The sequence below is a fragment of the Ahaetulla prasina genome, chromosome 1 (genome assembly GCF_028640845.1).
Source record: "Ahaetulla prasina isolate Xishuangbanna chromosome 1, ASM2864084v1, whole genome shotgun sequence".
Taxonomy (NCBI): Eukaryota; Metazoa; Chordata; class Lepidosauria; order Squamata; family Colubridae; genus Ahaetulla; species Ahaetulla prasina.
Window position 1 is genome coordinate 266,814,940 of NC_080539.1, and position 20,203 is coordinate 266,835,142.

General features: G+C 38.1%; 1 protein-coding gene across 6 annotated transcripts in view; it reads right to left on the minus strand.

Annotated features, from left to right (window-relative positions):
• The window catches only part of CARS1 (cysteinyl-tRNA synthetase 1), a 46,785-nt gene that overhangs the window by 14,180 nt on the left and 12,402 nt on the right, over positions 1–20,203 (minus strand). For all 6 annotated transcript variants that reach the window (XR_009152180.1, XM_058158125.1, XM_058158115.1 and 3 more), the window contains 12 exons: positions 12,009–12,100; positions 11,700–11,788; positions 11,240–11,336; positions 10,824–10,922; positions 6,587–6,736; positions 6,166–6,306; positions 5,519–5,607; positions 4,556–4,677; positions 4,350–4,462; positions 2,554–2,682; positions 1,303–1,432; positions 945–1,048 (listed from right to left, as the gene is read on the minus strand). Coding sequence is in view for 5 of the 6 variants with exons in the window: in XM_058158125.1 (XP_058014108.1) it covers positions 945–1,048; positions 1,303–1,432; positions 2,554–2,682; positions 4,350–4,462; positions 4,556–4,677; positions 5,519–5,607; positions 6,166–6,306; positions 6,587–6,736; positions 10,824–10,922; positions 11,240–11,336; positions 11,700–11,788; positions 12,009–12,100 (1,355 nt within the window). In the remaining variant the exon portion in view is untranslated. The remainder of the gene's footprint in view (positions 1–944; positions 1,049–1,302; positions 1,433–2,553; positions 2,683–4,349; positions 4,463–4,555; positions 4,678–5,518; positions 5,608–6,165; positions 6,307–6,586; positions 6,737–10,823; positions 10,923–11,239; positions 11,337–11,699; positions 11,789–12,008; positions 12,101–20,203) is intronic.

Consider the following 20,203-nt stretch of genomic DNA (forward strand, 5'->3'; position numbering starts at 1 on the left):
GCAATTAATTATAAGGACTTGTCGTAAGTCCCCCTTGTTCAACCACATCATAGTTTGAACGGTCACTGAATAAATGGTAATAATAATAATAATAATAATAATAATAATAATAATAATAATATCAGAGTTGGAAGGGACCTTGGAGGTCTTCTAGTCCAACCCCCTGCCCAGGTAGGAAGCCCTACACCATTTCAGACAAATGGTTATCCAACATCTTCTTAAAAATTTCCAGTGTTGGAGCATTCACAACTTCTGCAGGCAAGTTGTTCTACTGATTAATTGTTCTAACTGTCAGGAAATTTCTCCTTAGTTCTAGGTTGCTTCTCTCCTTGATTAGTTTCCATCCATTGCTTCTTGTTCTACCCTCAGGTGCTTTGGAGAATAGCTTGACTCCCTCTTCTTTGTGGCAACCCCTGAGATATTGGAACACTGTTATCATGTCTCCCCTAGTCCTTCTTTTCATTAAACTAGGCATACCGAGTTCCTGCAACCGCTCTTCATGTTTTAGCCTCCAGTCCCCTAATCATCTTTGTTGCTCTTCTCTGCACTCTTTCTAGAGTCTCAACATCTTTTTTTAAATAAAAAATATGTTTGGTTGTTACGTAAGGATTACCTATAGATGTTTATGCTACTTTGTGAACTGGGCCCACTCCATTTGTGATTTACGAGCCTGTATAACATCCTCTGAAATTCTGACCCCCAATCTCACTACTCCCTCTTTGTTGTTTTTGACAGACAACAAAACTATTGAATCCATGAATGACTACCACATATGAATAGTGGCCTGATTTTGGTTTGGTGGATCAAGGCGTATAGGCCTACCTTATGTTTTTGTGCCACAATCTTGCATATGAAGAAAGGAACAAAAGAACACCTGGAATTTTTCAGGACTATGTTCCAATATCTGCACAACAGAACAATGAGAAAAAAGGAAAATAACTTACGCTTATGAATTTTTCATACTGGATAGCAGACTCCATGGTGTTCTTTGAATAGTCTAGAGTATCCTTCCACGAATGCATAAGAAAAGCCAGCCTTAATTGCCGTGCTGTTGAGAGTTTTAAAGAAACAAATGGAAAAATGCTGCACAGCAGGGAATCATAGCTGGCAGAGGCCATTTAGGCTATTGATACATAGCTACTTAAAAAACAACACCATCAAAATACTAATTACAGAATAAAAGAAATAATCTTAAATGCCAATTAGACAGTTTTTAGCCAAAGACAATGGAGATAAGCTCAGTAAGGGTTAGCGCCATTGTACCCACCAAAAATGAAATGTTTTTCAATTAATAGATCTTACCTGTATGCTGTTTTAATGCATCTTTTATTGTAATAAAGTTTTTCAAAGATTTGGACATTTTACAGCCAGCAATTGTCAAATGCCCAGTGTGTAGAAAATAGCGCACCCAGTGATCATTGTCGAAGTATGCCTACAAAATCAATGAGACCAAAGAAGTATATTATAATATGAACCCCCATGAGATTGCAGCAACATTACAAAAGAGTGATCTATGTTGTAAGAATAAAAATTAAAAATATCTATAATAAGATAGGAAGCAATAAAAGAACATTTTGATAATAACTAATGAGGATTAGTTTATTTAGGAAAATTATGGATGGCCATCTTATATACCATGATTCTAGATAGCGAATATTAGTAATAATAGAAACATATAAGAAACACTAAAAAAAATAGCCCGCAACTGTTCAGTTACAACTGATCCAAAAAAGGAGATTTATGACCCAGATTCAGACTTCTGACAGTTGGGCCCTCTCTACTGTCACATAATGAACTTTGGGCCCTTGGAAATAGAGCAGCATTTGCAGTAACTCATGGCCACATGATCATGTTTTATGATGGTTTTGCTGAAAACTGAGACTTACTCCTATATTCAGAAAAATTGTGTCCATAGCAAAACATTGGTTTGCTTAACAACTGTGGTGTTTGCTCAATGACCGTGTTCACTTAATGACTGCCGCCCAAAAGGTCATAAAATAGGGTTGGTGACATGACTGACTCATTTTGTAACCATTGTGGTATATAAATGTTCTCTATACATATAATTGTTCTTTGAAAAAGTATTTTTGTTCCCATCTTGGTCAGGCCCAGCTTTTTTTTTTTTTGACAGGGATATACAGGATATAGGGAGGTGGTGGCTCAGTGGCTAAGATGCTGAGCTTGTTGATCAAAAGGTCGGCAGTTCAGTGGTTCAAATCCCTAATGGGGTGAGCGTAATGGGGTGAGGTCCTGTTACTTGTCCCAGCTTTGCCAACCTAGCAGTTCGAAAGCACGTAAAAAATGCAAGTAGAAAAATAGGGACCACCTTCGGTGGGAAAGTAACAGCGTTCCATGCACCTTTGGCATTTAGTCATGCCGGCCACATGACCATGGACACATCTTCGGACAGCGCTGGCTCTTCGGCTTTGAAACGGAGATGAGTACCACCCCCTAGAGTCGGGAACAACTAGCACATATGTGCAAGGGGAACCTTTACATGATTTGGGGAGGGGCAGGTTGAGAACTACTGGTTTAGTGCCTCTCACTGCTTACCTCAGATTGTGCCAACTCATTGTCATGGTGGGGGAAACGAAGATCAAAACCTCCTCCGTGAATGTCCATCGAGTCTCCTAAAATGGATCCAGCCATTGCAGAACATTCAATATGCCATCCTGGACGCCCCTATTACCATAGGGTGATAACTAATTAATCATGTAGATTAATATCCTTGATGATTTAATATTAAAGGCTAACATGCACTATGCTCATTAAGTGATTTAGCTCAGTCAGTGAATACTGGAGAAGTATGGAATGACGATGAACTCATAACTTGTTTAAAATGGTATCTTTCAAACTGCAGGATATGTTTGCCTTTTGTTTAGGGATTAAAGACATTAGCAGGGAAATATTTCTAAAGACTCCAATCAGCTGGTGGCTTAGAAAAACATTAGGGTGAACGGAACATAGAATTGCAACCTAAAACTGTAAAAACTGAAAAAGTCTGCTAAAACAGCTGACCAGTGAGGCCAAAGATATAACAAGATTCAAGGTTCAGGTTATAATCAGTTCAGATGGGAAGGCTGCTTAAAAAAAGTAAGCAAATAAACCTCATCTATAAAATTATTAGGTCACAGAGGAAAAATATTCCAAACTGTATCTTTCTAGGGCCATTATTTCACAGCAATACTAGATAATTTTACTCTGAGAACCTGGTTTGTGCTGATTAGGTAAACATCACAGCTGAAAAAGCAAAAGGTTATTTATGAACTAACACCTTATACAGCTGTACAGGTAGTCCTTGACTACAACAGTGACCATTCAAAGTTACATCATCACTGAAAAAAAGCGACTTAAGACCGTTTTTCATACTTACAACCGTTGCAGCATCCCCATGTTCAGGTGATCGAAACTGAGATGCTTGACAACTGGCTCATATTTATAAAGCTGCAGTGTCCTGGCTGACGAACTCTGGGAGTTGAAGTCCACAAGTCTTAAAAGAGCCAAGTTTGCAGACCCCTGCCCTCGGGTCATGTGATCACCTTTTTGTGACCTTCTGACAAGGAAAGCCAATGGGGAAGCCCAATTCACTTAACAACTGTCTTACTAATTTAACAGCTGCAGTGATTCACTTAACAACCGTCGCAAGAAAAGTCATAAAACGAGGCAAAATTCACTTAACATATGTCTCACTCAGCAACATCAATTTTGGGCTCAATTGTGGTCATAAATTGAAGGCCATCTGTGTTTCCTGAATTTATAAAATTAAGAATGGATGTAATTGTTAGGCACTATTATTTATTACAAATTTATTTAGAGGTACCTCGATATTCATTGTTAATTGGTTCTGAAAGAAGAGATGGGTACCAGAAATAATGGGTACCAAGCAAATTTTTCCCATAAGGAATAAGGTAGAGTCACAAAGCAGCTGACCATTGACAAATTCTAGTTTGTGCATTGAGTACCAAACCAAATGATGAGTACCAGGACAAAATTTTTGTGTTAAAATGCATTGAGTACCAAATTCGATGAGTTTCAAAGCAGTTGAGTACAAGATACCACTATATAAGAATTAAAATCCATATGCATAATATTTTATTTATTTCATTTAATTTAAATGCCATCCATCTCACTGTTTCAAGTGGGTGGCTTAGGCAATAATAGTGCTCTAAATCCAAGGATTTTGCTGTATAAGTGAAAATCATGTACAAGAAGGGGCACACAGTCAATTTCCCTGCTTTGCCTGGTTACAGAAATTGCATTGTAGGGGAAAAAAAAGTTTTCTCCTCTCCCAAGGGAGTAGCTGTGCCTCCTGATCACACAAACGATTGCTCAATCACAACTATCCTTACTTTGCCCCATGGAGAATCCCAGGAAGGCTCTCCTGGCTTGGAGGACTTCCACAAAGCAAAATCATTTGGCGATCGCTTTTCATTTAAACGATCCACTGAGATACTCAGGTCACCTAGGAGAAGCAGAAGAAGGAATGGTAAGAATCAGTAACTTGATCATTGTCTCCAAATATTCTCTGGAAATGTATGTAATGAAGTTAAATTACCTTCGCCCTCCTGTAATGCTTTTTGATCTCCTACAGCTTCAGGGACCAATTTTGCATAGGTGTGTTTCTCAGATGCATCGAATTTTAGTGTATCAAAATAGACAGATCCATTGGATACGTAACTAGAAGGCAAAACGATAGTTTCAGTAAGCAGGAATGTTGATGCTGTTTAATGTAAACAACATTCTTCAACACTTTTGCATGGCTGATTTTAATATAGAATTCAAGAAAGTTAGGCTATGCTGGGGGTTGATGTCTGGAATTGTATCTCAGCTCATCTGGAAGCCCCAAAGGTGCTTTTCAAAATACAGCTGGACTTTCTTGGTTTTTATTTTTCCTTGAAAAACATTTTGCTTCTCATTCAAGAAGAATCAGAGTGCAAACGGATGTAGACTCAGTCCTTTCAGTAGTCTCAAGAAGGTTCCACACCCATCTGCACTCTGATTCAGGTGACCCTGAGGATACAGATAAGCCTTCAATTGGCTTCAAGGTCTCTCAGAGAACTAAACACCGACCTTCAGAATACTAACTACCAGATGACTGCAAAGAATATAAATCCTTCCATTCCCCACTATTCAGTCAGAACTTTTCTTGAATGAGAATCAAAATGTTTTTCAAGGAAAAGAACCAAAAAAATCCAGTTGCCTTTTGAAAAGCACTTGTGGGACAATCATGAGCTGGATGATTGACAATCTCTGTAGACAACTCATCTGAAAGCATCGGGCTGGGAAAACCGGATAAAATTAATTCATGAGCATTTGTAAAATAGCTGGGAAAAAATCTTTATTGTAATTCTTTGTTATATAATGTAGAGAAATGTTAAGACTATCTTAGATAAAAAGGACATTGGAAATATTCCTTTATAGGGAACCCAGTGAATTATTTATCAGATACTCAAACTATTACTCTCAGCACTTTTGGTATATTATAGAGATCAGTGGGAAAATTTCAAGTTATACTTACCCATATCCATTATCTACAATCTTCTGAACAAACTCCACAATTTCTGGTACGTATTCACTTACACGACTTAAAACATCTGGAGGTAATACCTGAGGGGAAAAAACCAAACCTTTTCTGTTTCCAAAATCTCAAAATATATTCCGCTTTACAATTAAAATTATATAGTACCATAATAATAAAACTTGGTAGGAAAATCTTAATTAAACCCAATTTAAAAACAGATAGGAACTGATCTCTACAGACCTACTGTTCTTGGGCTATTATTCTGCTTAGTGAAATCAAGAAATATCTAACTACCAAAAGCTAAACCCGAAAAATATACTTCAAGCTAAAATAGAAACTAACATTGCTCCAAACTGTTGATGAAACACAAATGATTCTTGATGTGAATCTAATTATAATTCTGATTTTCTAGATGGGAACAAATAGAACATAGTACTACAGACAAATTTTCTGGGGATTTTGCCTAAAGATCTGAGTTTATCGTTTTAATATTTGAAATTGTTTCCTAAATTGAAGCTTTTAACTACATATATGACACATTTTCTTTCTAGTCTTGAACAGAAGAGGAAATTTGAAACAATAAAGCATGAGCAATTCCATTCAGAAGTCTTTTTAAGTTTTGTTGAATAAGCATGTCTACTTACATTGAGAGCTGCCATATCTTTATGATATTCTTCTTCCCAAAATTTGGGAAGTTTGGAAAATATAGAGTTATCAGTCACTTGGCTACCCAACTTAGTGTCCAGCCACTCAGAAATTGTATCTTTTGCTTCTTGCAACAAAGTCTGAAAAATAATTTTTATTTTTATACAAGCTGTTCATCATAACGCACAATTTCCACAATTCTTACAAATTCCCCAGAGGCCCATGCTCAAATGCTCTTCAAGATTCATAGGAAAGCCACTTCAGGGGAACCTTGCTTTGGGAAATGAATGAGTGACTGAGAATGTGTGCGCGTATATGTATGTATGTATATGTATGGTGTGGGTGTGTTTTGTGTGTGGCAATGTATCAGAAGGCAATGACTGAAATGACTCTCAACCTGTTTCAAAAAAGTATACCAACCTCAGCATATTTATTGATTTCTCCCTCAGAGAGCTCCTTTTGAAGGCCATTCTCTAGTGGCTCCAGAGCAGCTCTCACTGAATTTTGCATCCTTTCCAGCATCTGTTTCTTATCAGGATCAGAAGTTTCTTCCAACTTTGCTGAAAAAAGCTGAATTAAAAGCATGGATGGAAAACATAAAACAAAACCAGGTGAATATTTCTCAGAGCACAAATAATAATGAGCATGGGGGGAAAAAAGAGAGATTTAAAAATAGCTATTAAAAGCCTCCTTACATTCTCTCTCTCTCTCTCTCTCTTTCCCACTCCCTCTGTGTGTGTGTGTGCGCCTGTGTGTGTGCATGCAAAGAAGGAACATGGATGTGTAAAGTGAAGAGGAGAAGGTCCTACTCCCTTTTGATTGTGGTCTCTCCCATAGTTCTTGTGCAGCATTCAACCTTTCTCCTCCAAGAGGCTGTGACTATCTATCTCCCTAACCCTATCCATTAGTTATAGGGGTAAAATGCTAAAAATAAAACTATTATGTAGGCAATCATGCTGTCAGCCTCCGCTTTAATTTAGTGTATTTCTCCTACTAGATTATCTGACTATTTTATTACCTTGTTAAAAGTTTGCTCTACTGATTGTCTTACATGCTTTATGGAGGGGGAGGGAGGTTTTCACTGTTCCCAGCGTCGGCTGACATTGTATGTGGGGGAGAGGGGAAATGCCATTTTCAAAACCAGAGGTTTGAATTGTGTTGGCGCGTGAATGTAACGGCAGCTGCTGATTCCACATTCCATTCAGAAGATTGACAGAGGGAGAATATCGGAAGTGAAACTACACTTGGCTGAGGAGAAAGAAGACATTGGACTATTACTGTATGACCTCTAGTAGGGGGAGGGTTCAGGAGAGAATATGACTCTGGGGTTTTGATTTACTTTCAGTTCCAGCTTTGCTTTTCACCGCATCCAGACTTGTATGATAAAGATTACCAAATTCTTCAACATGATGAAGTTGGGTTTTTATTTTCTCAAACACTGATCTGGGGCAGGCTGACACATGCTTTAAGTAAGAAAGTCATTAGAATTTTAGAAGGAAGTGGAATTTCTCATTAACATCATATTATAGTAGTAATCATAGCCAGGCTGGCTGCAACAAACTATTTTTGTCTTGAAAAGTAATTATTCATTTCCTTTATTTCTTTGTCGGTAAATTCAACACACACAAAAAAGACCAACTAAAATGTTACAGAAAGGTATGCCTGTCAGTTTCTGACTTCTCCGAAGTTCTTCATTAAGCAATTACACTACAGAAGTGGATCTTCTAAATAAAGTGGATCTTCCATTAAGTGTTGTAAGTGTTGTACCTTGATGAACGTATCTTTTCTTTTATGTACACTGAGAGCATATGCACCAAGACAAATTCCTTGTGTGTCCAATCACACTTGGCCAATAAAAAAAATAAAATTCTATATAAATTCTATATATACCAAATTCAATCTTATCTAACACAGAAAACTAGCATAAAAACCTCTAAACATTCTACTCGTCAATAATCATTTATCCCAGCATTCCTCCTCCTGGCAAGCCAGTAATAAAATTTATTCCAGATTTCCTAATACTCTGTTTCGTTCTTATCTTTAAGTTCCAGAGTCAGTCTGTCCATTTCCGCACAAGTTAATATTTTAGCTAACACTTCTTCGGGGAGGGGGGTCTCTTTATTATTCAATTTTTGTGCAAAAGCCAATCTTGCTGCTGTTAAAATACGTAACATTAGATAAATTGTACCCTTATTGTAGTTGCCTTCTATGATGCCCAGTAAAAAAAAATCCCGGTTTCGATTCTATATTTTGCGTTAATTTCTCTTCTAACCATTGTTTTATCTGATGCCAAAATTTTATAATTTTTGGGCATTCCCACCACATGTGGTAAAAAGTCCCTGGCACTATCTCACGCTTCCAACACATTGATGAATATTTTTAACTTATTTTTGCTAGTCTTGTGGGTGGGAGATGGTTTATGGCAATTATTAAGGGAGGAGCTGCAGGCAAACAAATGCAGAGCTTTACATTTGATTGGCAGCGGAAGAGAGGGTGGCAGCACAAATCAACCTCAAGGTAAGCAAAAGGAAAGGGGAGCTGAAATCAAACCTTGGACAAAAAGAGGTGTTTTCAGACTGACTGGGGAACATTGAGAGATAAGAGCGTATTAGGATCTGGCTATAAGAAATAGGGCTATGCAGTGATTTGGATTCCAAGTGGAAACGATGCTTTGGAGCTTGAGCCAGTATCAGTAGCTACTTAAAACAGGCGCATCTTTTTGCAGGATCATTGGTTGCTGTTACGTGATCATGGGAAAAACACATGATTGAAGGACTTAGGCGCTACCTATGTAACTGTCTAGGGTTTTCCCTTCTAATCCAAAAACTCTGCAACTCTTAATAAGCACGTTAGCAAGGAGAGAAAGTGATGATGGAAGCACTGAACAGCAAAGCCTTGGCACTTCTCAACATCAGGCCTAAGTATTTTGCAGGCTCTGAAGGATCAGTTACAGCAGAAAGGATGAAATCCTCAAAGAATTAAAGGGTGTGAAAGGGAAGATGGGGCTACATCTACATGGGGCTCCCCTTGAAGGGCATCCGGAGGCTGCAGTTAGTCCAGAATGCGGCTGCGCGGGTTATAGATGGAGCCCCTCGTGGCTCCCGCATAACACCCATCCTGCGCAGGCTGCACTGGCTATCTGTGGCCTTCCGGGTGCGCTTCAAGGTTTTGGTGACCACCTTCAAAGCGCTCCATGGCATAGGGCCGGGTTATCTACGGGACCGCCTACTGCGACCAGATACCTCTCACCGACCCGTGCGCTCTCACAGAGAGGGACTCCTCAGGGTGCCGTCAGCTAGGCAGTGTCGTCTGGCGACGCCCAGGGGAAGGGCCTTCTCTGTGGGGGCTCCCGCTCTCTGGAACGAACTCCCCCCAGGACTCCGTCAACTTCCGGACCTCCGAACCTTCCGTCGCGAGCTCAAGACACATTTATTCATCTGTGCAGGACTGGCTTAGATTTTAAATTTATAGGGGTTTTAAATTGGTTTTAATATTTATATTTCCATTTTAATAATTGGGGCATTAGAATAAGTTTTTTTAATGACTATTTTAATTTGTATATTGATATTTTTATATGCCTGTGAACCGCCCTGAGTCCTTTGGGAGATAGGGCGGTATATAAATTCGAATAATAAATAAAATAAATAAATAAGAGCAGGGAAAGAAAAAGAAGGAATAAAATGGAATAAACAACTATCTGAATAGGTGTTCTAAAACAGGGGCCTCCAACCTTGGCAACTTTAAGACTTGTGGATTTCAACTCCCAGAGTTCCTCATCCAGCAAAGCAAAGCTGGCTGAGGGACTCTGGGAGTTGAAGTCCACAAGTCTTACAGTTGCCAAGGTTGGAGGCCCCTGTTCTAAGAGATCCCTCTTATGAGACACTCTCGTTGCTTTCCCATGATACTGGAGTCTAACTTCCGGGCATTATCCTCGGTCACTGATGCTAGTCCTTGCAAGGCAGAATGAAAACCAACCACTTTGTCCTGTTAGAATACCAGGTGGAGAACAACAGGCTGACTTTCCCTGTTTTCTCCATCTTGTTTGTTTCTTCAATTGCCGGCTAAACATTCAGTCTCTACAATGGACAAATGACTAGAAGTCTTTTCAAATTACATCACACAAAGTAAGTTTAATGTCATGGTAAATTATTATTTCTTTTTAAAATAAGTGTATTAACTCCCACCCCCCTGTAAGAACTAAATGACAGCCTTTTGGACTGAACTGAATTTCAGCCAAGGAAAGAAAGCAATTTGAATGTTTTATAATGATTTGACACTAGCTAGGAGAAAGTTTCTGTTTGAGATGAGCAAACATAAGCCCAATGCAGCTGATTACCTCATCCAGAATCACTTATTTTTCTTGTTTTCAGCAAAATTAGCTGGCTTGTCATTCTGGCAGACAAAGGCCAGTCGCTTCAATCTGCTATCCTTTGTTTAACTCTCACCCTAGTTGGAACAAGCCCAAACTCAGGTCACTAGTTTGGTCAAACTCTACGTTGCTTTATAACTCACACTAAGCTCTTCTCAGCTAATCATTGGTCCAATTTACTCCAGCGACAGCTCCTAGGAATTTACTCTTTGGATGAAGAGCTCACCTATTGTCCCATTTTTTCTTGCGCTAGGGGAAGAAGGGAGAGGAGACAGACCATGAGCTTACCAGAGAAGCTAGCTTAACATTTTCAAGCAGCTGCTTTGCTGTTGGTCTCTGTTCCAAGTATTGCTCAAAGAGGTAGTTTTGCCTTGCTCTTTTTATGATCTAAAACGAAAAACGAAGTATGCCTAAGAAGCAAGCTTATACGTGAAGACGGAACCACCACAGGTGAATAAACACATTCATCATCTTTCCATCTTATGCCACACCCATCTTATGCCACTCCCACTGTCCCACTTCTTCAGGTAGGCGTTTGTTTATATTACCTCTTTAAAGATACTGTATGTATTCGTGGTGCTGTCTATCGTAAGAGTAAACTTTCAACTAGTGAGAGATATTGTTAAAATGCAATTAACCATCACCTTAACCTTAGCAAGAAATCTCATTTCAGAAATCAACTGAATTAAGGGATTTTCATTTACCTTATCATCTATATCTGTAATATTCATACAATAGAAGACATCATATTTGAAGTAGTCTTTTAAAACTCTTCTCAGGATATCAAATGAAATATATGATCTAAAATAATTAAAAGAATAAGTTAATTTTGTATATGTGCTCTCTCCAAACAAGTATACATAAATGTATGTCTTACTGAGAGTAATGTATGAAACAGCTTTCTTACAATAATCATATGTTGGGAAATGTGCAAACAAAAAAGACTGGTGTTTTTTTTTCACTTGTTTCTTAATCAACATATAAAGAAATAGGGCCGAATGAAAGGCTACAAAATGAACAATTTTTTTTTTTTGTTTACATTTATACCCCGCCCTTCTCCGAAGACTCAGGGCGGCTTACAGTGTATAAGGCGTCATACACAACGTGTATAAGTGTCATACACAACGTATTTGTTCAGCTGTAAAAAAAAACCACCTACTTTACCTTGCATGCCCCATATGGGAAGCATCATATACTGTTGGGCCGCAGCAATACCATTTGACCCTGTTGCCATTTTGGGGTTGAAACACATCCTACAACGAAATAGCACATGTGGCAATGAATGAAAGCTGCTGAATTTATTAAGTTTGCAAATAACAACTTTGAATCAAAGTAACACTATTGGTTCCACAGAAATGTCAGGGTATTGCTGTTTCAACAATGATTTCCAAGCCTAGAACACTACTACACCTTAAAACGATGTGAGGAATATGTTATCCAGAGATGAAAGAAAAGAAAGAAAAACAAGTTCACCTTATTACGAGTGAGACTGTTGTATAGGCAGAGTTTGGGTTGAGCTGTCCCTTCAGGTGGCACCCAGTGAGGTTGAGTACGTTTGTTTTTACCTGCAAAGGAATTTATAATTTCATATGAATGATCAAGCAACAGCGTCATCAGAAAACAGTGTTATAAGAAAACTTTCAAGGAACTCTTATTCTGTCATTAGGCATTTCAAAAGGGATACTGAAAAGACCCAGTCTACAATAAAAACCCTCAATGGATTCCTGTTCTTAAAAATGTTAAGATAATATCTACAAAACTGATGTTAAGGTTGGTTCATAAAAAAAGCATTCATGTTGGTGTATTGGGCTCCCCAAAGAATGTATTTGAAAGGATGGACATCAAATTTTCTTCTATGCTGGAAGTATAAAAAATCTGAGGGCTCAGCAACCTACATGACAGGGTCATGTGATCATTTCATAAGTTTGGGGAAAGTGTATTAATGGATGCTAGCAGATTTATGAGAAAATCTTTACATGTTAAAGATGCTAATGTAATGTTGAATTGTGTACTAAAGCTTTTGGGATTTAACTGTTTATCAGGAATTATGATTTATGAAGCGTGGTGGTGCCTGCAAAAAGAATTATACTAAGAAATTAGAAAAGTGATATTATTCTACCTGTCAGGGAACAATTATAATTTACGCACATTTTTCTTTTTCAATTAACCTACAATCTTTCTTTAAAATGAAAGGCAAAAATGAAATGAATAAAAGAAAAAGAATTATATCCAACTTTTCCTGCAAGAGCATAGGGCAGTAAACATGGCACTGTTTACCAACTTTTTTATCTCACCAATCTCTCTCAGTAATTATATTGTACTGATGTATTCAAACCTCCTTTAGATTTTAATCATGTTGAAATACAGTAATCAATACCAGAGACCCGCTTAAAGAGCTGAACGAAGAGTAAAAAGAGATAAAACTAGAAATACAAAGCTTTAAAATGCTACTCTCCCAAAACCAAAATAAAGCAATACTATACTATAAATTCCCGCATGGTATCCACGAATAAGTGAAACGTATCTTAAGACTGATAGTAGAAATAAGCAACACTTTTCATGCTATTTAAATTAAATAACCACTCCTCCTAAATAAACAACCCTAACCATAACCCTTTTAGAATTAATGGGTTGATTGATTTTAGTTTTCTACCTGAAATTTTAACAGCTGAGAAATGAGAGAAAAGTATTTAGGAAAAAAATAAGGAATAAAATATATCCTCATTAACTTCAGCAAACAGTGTAACAGAAAAGGAAAGCAAATGCTGAAAAGTCCTTAAGTGATCCAAAGAAGAAATAATCAATAGAAAAATACAAAAAAATGAATCTGTACCGCACATTTATGAGTCACAAAGTGCCAGGTGATCCTCAGTTACGAAATAGAAACAGACCAATATGAAATCCAAACCCATCCTATCTAGAGACAGATGCTTCTTCATGTGTCTGTCTCAATCTCTATGATCACATTGCAGCAAAAATTTATATCTGCTGATCTCATATCTTAATTTCTTACAAGGAGACACAAATGGGCTTGGTGAATACCTGCTTGTTTCTGCTTTTATTTTCCATAGGTCAGATTTCCCCCTTCCACACATCTCACTATAAGCAATTACAAAGGAAGCTACATTACAAAACATCATTTGCTGGAGATGTTCATGGGATTATGTCAAAAAAATTTCTGTTTCCAAAAATGTAATTAAGGAACATTTGAATTGATTTTGGGACAGGGAAGCCACAGAACAAAGGCTTCATTCATATTTCACAACCCACAATCTATTTGCTGAAGATATGACACCATGACATCACTTGCCTCTTGAGCTGCCCCACCCGAAAGGACGTCCCAAATGTGCTTTTTCAAGAGGCAACTGGACTTTCTGTTTTTTCTTCGAAGATGTTTTGTTTCTCATCCAATAAGCTTCTTCATCTTCTTCATGAGCTGACGAAGCTTCTTGAATGAGAAGTAAAAACGTTTCAAAGAAAAACCAGAAAGTCCAGTTGCCTCTTGAAAAAGCACCTTTGGGGCAACGATGACCTGGATGACTGAGAATCTCCATAGCCACCCAAAAGAAATTTCCCATTCATTGGGACAGTGGAATCTAATTCACACAAGCATCTTTGAAAGCTGTACAGAGCTTCCACCACTCTACCAGACCAGAACACCACTCTATGTTCCTTTCAGGATTTTCTGATATTATTGTTACACTGAATTATACAGGACAAAAAGCAGGATTGTAATTTGAAACATCTATGAATTTATAAATGCATAGTGGAGCTCTCAAATTATACTACTTTTTAAAATAGCTTCATTTAATGAAGCCTTTTATAAAACTGTTCAACCTACTTCTCATATAATTATTCTCCTAATTTGATTATTTGTTTCTACTAAGTTACAGATTTTGGTTAAGGAATTTTACATTTTCCAGTGTTGGAGCATTCACAACTTCTGAAGGCAAGTCGTTCCACTTATTAATTGTTCTAACTGTCAGGAAATTTCTCCTTAGTTCTAAGTTGCTTCTTTCTTTGATCAGTTTCCACCCATTGCTTCTTGTTCTACCCTCAGGTGCTTTGGAGAACAGCCCGACTCCCTCTTCTTTGTGGCAGCCCCTGAGATATTGGAACACAGCTATCATGTCTCCCCTAGTCCTTCTTTTTATTAAACTAGACATACCCAGTTCTGCAACCGTTCTTCATATGTTTTAGCCTCCAGTCCCCTAATCATCTTTCTCTGCACTCTTTCTAGAGTCTCAACATCTTTTTTACATCGTGGCGACCAAAACTGGATGCAATATTCCAAGTGTGGCCTTACCAAGGCATTATAAAGTGGTACTAACACTTCACGTGATCTTGATTCTATCCCTCTGTTTATGCAGCCCAGAACTGTGTTGGCTTTTTTAACAGCTGCTGCACACTGCTGGCTCATATCTAAATGGTTATCCACTAGGACTCCAAGATCCCTCTCACAGGTACTACTATTGAGCAAGGTACCACATATACGGTACTGGTGCATTTTGTTTTTTTGGCCTAAATGTAGAACCTTACTTTTTCACTGTTGAATTTCATTTTGTTAGATAGCGCCCAATGTTCAAGTCTGTCAAGATCTTTCTGTAACTTGAGCCTATCTTCTGGAGTGTTGGCTATTCCTGCCAGCTTGCTGTCATCTGCAAATTTGATGAGTTCCCCATCTATCCCCTCGTCCAAGTCATTGATGAAGATGTTGAAGAGTACTGGGCCTAAAACAGAGCCTTGGGGTACTCCACTGCATACTTCCCTCCATGTGGATGTAGTTCCGTTGAGGACTACACGTTGAGTGCGGTTGGTCAGCCAGTTACGAATCCATCTGGTGGTGGTGCTGTCTAACCCACATTTTTCTACTTTATCTAGTAGTAGGTTATGGTCTACTTTATCAAATGCTTTACTGAAGTCCAAGTAAATTATATCGACAGCATTCCTCTGGTCTACTAATTTTGTCATTTTGTCAAAGAATGCGATAAGATTAGTCTGGCATGATCTGTTTTTGACAAACCCATGTTGGCTTTTGGTTATTACTTTGTTTGCTTCTAGGTGTTCGGTGATTCGTTGCTTGATTATCTTTTCCAGAATCTTCCCCGGTATTGAGGTCAGACTGATAGGTCTGTAGTTTCCTGGATCTGTTTTTTTCCCTTTTTTGAAGATGGGAACTACATCAGCTCTTTTCCAGTCCTCTGGCAGCTCCCCTGTGCTCCAGGATCTTTGAAAGATATAGTTCAGTGGTTCTGAGATCACGCCTGCCAGTTCCTTCAGAACCTTGGGGTGTAATCCATCCGGTCCTGGTGATTTGAACTCGTCTAGGGTAGACAGGTGTTCACTTACCATTTTCTTCCCTATTTTAACTTGTGTTTCTAATCTGTTTTTGTAGTGCTGTTTTGATAGGTTGGATTGTTTTTCCTTTTGTGTAAAGACAGATGCAAAATATGAGTTAAGTAGATCTGCTTTCTCCTGTTGCTTGTCATCTTCTTGCCACTTTCTCCCAGCAATGGGCCAATTGTTTCCTTGACTTTTTCTTGTTTTTAACATGTTGGAAGAAGCTTTTTGTTATTTTTACTTTTGTCGCTAGCCTTTGTTCATTGTGAGCCTTAGCTTTCCTCACTTCATCTTTACAGGCTCGGCTATTTGCTGATATTCTGCCTTAGTTATTTGCCCTCTTTCCACTTTTTATATTTGTCCTTTTTGTCTTTCAATTTGTCAGATAGTTCTTTATGCATCCATGCTGGTTTCTTTTGAGATCTACTATTTTTCTTCTTCATTGGTATTGTGTTAGACTGTGCTTTTATAATCTCACTTTTCAAAATTTCCCAAGCTTCTTGAGTTGTTTTCCCCCTGAGGATTCTCATCCATTGAATCCATCTCAAGCTCTCTAAGTTTATTGAAATTAGCTCTTAAAGTCCAAGACTCTAGTTTGACTTTGTTCTACTACTTGTATTTGCTTAATGTCGAATTCCAATATTGCGTGGTCACTTGCCCCCAAGGTTCCTGTAGCTTCAACACCTTCTATCATTTCATCTCTGTTAGTGAGAATTAAGTCCAATATGGCTGATCCCCTTGTCGCCTTCTCTATTTTTTAGGAAACAAAGTTGTCTGCTAGGTTTGTTAGGAACCTGTTGGATCTTCCACTTGGTGCAGAGTTTGTTTCCCAGATGATGTCAGGGTAGTTAAAATCCCCCATTACTACTGTGATGTGCTTCCTACATACCTTAGTTAGCTGACTAGCAAAAAGTTCATCTACTTCCTCTGTTTGGTTGGGTGGCCTATAGTATAGACCTATGGCAATATCGTTTTTCACCCCTTTTATATTGACCCAAATACATTCAAGATGATTTTCATCATTGTTGTGCTCTATTTCTGTAGAGATGTAGTTATTTCTTATATATAGTGCAACTCCACCTCCTCTTTTATTTGGTCTATTTCTTTTAAATAATTTATATCCCTCTAGCTGTATGTTCCATTTGTCAGTTTCATCCCACCAAGTTTCCGTAATGGCAACAATATCATATCTACCCTCATTTACTTGGATTTCTAATTCACCCTGTTTATTCCTCATACTCTGTGCATTGGTGTATAGACATTTGAGTCCATTTGGATTGATTTTGTGTTTACTGTCTACATAACCTGTGTTGACTGCCCCTACTTTCTTGCCACCTGTTGGTTTAGTGCACATGGTACGGCACTCACTGTTAAATGCTTGGTTTTGCTTGATAGCATGGTTGATAGTCTTACCCATACAGACATCTATGTTACATGCACTGATAACCCTTTTAGTTTTCGATTGCTGGGGACAGAAATTTTCTATATCAGTTAATTCTCTGTCCCCACTGTTCAGTTTAAATGTTTATCCAGAAACTGAACTGAAAAACAGTAGATACATTAGAAATACATTAGAAATATATTATTAATTCATTAGAAATCAAACTGGAGGTTCACTTGCGTTTTCCCTACAGTCAACTTTATAATGAATTCAAATAAAAAAATACATACCATTTTTTTCTCACACAAATTTTCACTCTTAACAAAGTGCTTTGTTTTTAACAGGGCTGTGCAAGCTTTAGGTTAAAGGTTTGTGGCAATACTGAAGTCAATGTATTGAATTGAAACTACTAACTCTGAATCAATGTGAAGGTTTGATGAACCATAACACATCATTAATTCTAATCAAATTGACTCTTCAAATCATACAGGAAATCTAAGCTGGATTTGGGTGATTTACACACTCTAAATGTTGAACAAGATCACTGATCCATCTAGCACAATATGTTGGTAATGATCATGGCTCTCCATGGTTACAAGCTTAAGTTGTTCCTAGCATTACTCCTCAGCATGCAAAGTATGCTCATACATTCAGGCACAGACCCCTCCCTTAATAAAATTTCTAGTCTCAGAGGCAAAAAGTGGATGCAATAAAGCACATGAGTATAAAAAGAGAGACAGACAGAATGAAGGCAATGCAAAATAAATCAAAAATGGTAACCCAGATCCAGCCAAAGATTTAGGAATGTTCTGAGGCCGGGTGCTTTTGTTTTGTTTTCTGAGTACTTCTTTAAACAGCACCTCTCCATCCTATACCACATTTCTTTCAAAACCTCCATATCCCAAAGTGCATCAATAGATGGCACAGATGGTTATTACACTTGGGAGAAACAAGCCAAAGGCCTCCTTTGCCCTGCCAGGGTGGTCATGTTCAGTGGTGGGTTTCAAATTTTTTTACTGCCGGTTCTGTGGGTGTGGCTTGGTGGGCGTGGCAGGGGAAGGATACTGTAAAATCTCCATTCCCTCCCCAATCCAGGGGAAGGTTACTGCAAAATCCCCATTTCCTCCTGATCAGCTGGGACTTGGGAGGGAGAGAATAGATGGGGCGAGGCCAGTCAGAATTTTTACCACCGGTCCTCTGAACTACTCAAAATTTCCATTACCGGTTCTCCAGAACTGGTCAGAACCTGCTGAAACCCACCTCTGGTCGTGTTGTTACACAGATCTCAGCTACAGAAAACAGATGTTTAACTAACATTCTTGATACAATTAATCTCTGCATGGATTTCTGTGTTTTGAAGTATCTGTCTTGTCCTAGGTACCTCCAGACCAGATAAAGAAAAAAAAAATCACAGCACTAAAACTGCTTCAGGATGCTTATACCAAGGACATACCCAGTGATGAAGTACAAATTCTTGATCAACATAATCGGCAGAAATATCAATGTTTTATAGTCATGCCAGTTTGCCCTTGGCTTGCACTCTAAAATTGGACATTTTTGAAACTCAAACATGGAACATTTCTTGAGTAAGTATATTCTAATGCAGTCATAATTAGACCTTGGCCTGCAGCTTCTTGAAACAGGAACATTAATTACAGACATCTAATAAAATTCTTACACATTTATCCTGAGAAAAATCTCTAACATAATCAGAGATTGTGACAAACTGTTTCCTTTCTTGTGCACATAACCTCTAAATCCGAAGAGCCCTAAGAATCTGTTTGGATTATGTTACTCTGGAACACCTTAGCAGCATCTACCGTAAAAGGAATTTTGATCAGGCAAGTTATATGCAAAAGTTAAAGTCAAGGAATATACTGGGGCCCACATCGCATTTTAAGATTTCATCTAGTTTTATAACAAAGGTCAGTAAAAAAGAAAAAATATTGAGTTCTACAATGACATTACCTGATAAATCAATTAATACATCTCACTACTTTTTTTTTTTAACAAATACAGTTGCAGACTTTGATAAAATTTGTCATGATTACACAATCCAGTTTTTAGAAAAAATTATTATGTATAGGGAGCAGTTGGGATTTGAGCTCATCTGGCTTTGAGAGAAAATAAATAACTGCAGTAGCAAACCGAAAGACAGCCTTGGAAACTCCCAAAGACAGATGTATATATCCAAATCGGTGTTTCTCAGCCTTGGCACCTTTAAGATGTAATAATAATAACAACAACAACAATAATAACAGAGTTGGAAGGGACCTTGGAGGCCTTCTAATCCAACCCCCTGCCCAGGCAAGAAACCCTAAACAATCTCAGACAGATGGTTATCCAACATTTTCTTAAAAATTTCCAGTGTTGGAGCATTCACAATTTCTGCAGGCAAGTCGTTCCACTTATTAATTGTTCTAACTGTCAGGAAATTTCTCCTTAGTTCTAAGTTGCTTCTTTCCTTGATCAGCTTCCACCCATTGCTTCTTGTTCTACCCTCAGGTGCTTTGGTGAACAGCCCGAGTCCCTCTTCTTTGTGGCAACCCCTGAGATATTGGAACACTGAAATATTGGAATATAACCATATTAGTCATCTAAACCAGTGTTTCTCAGCCTTGGCACCTTTAAGACGTGTGGACTTCAACTCCCACAATTCCATAGCCAGCATGATATAAATACCTAGTTGTGGAATTCTGGGGGTTGAAGTCCACACATCTTAAAGGTGTCAAGGCTGAGAAACCCTAGTTTAGATGACTAATATGGTTATATTCACAAATAATCTAACTATAGACTACAGAAATTACAGAATGTAGCTTGTAGCACAGGAACATCTTGACTGTCTTACATTTGTGCCATGTCAGTTATTACATCCAAACTAGTAGTTTTGACATTTGCTCCTCTAAACAGGTCAAAATCTGGGCAGCTAAAGAAAACCTGTACTTAA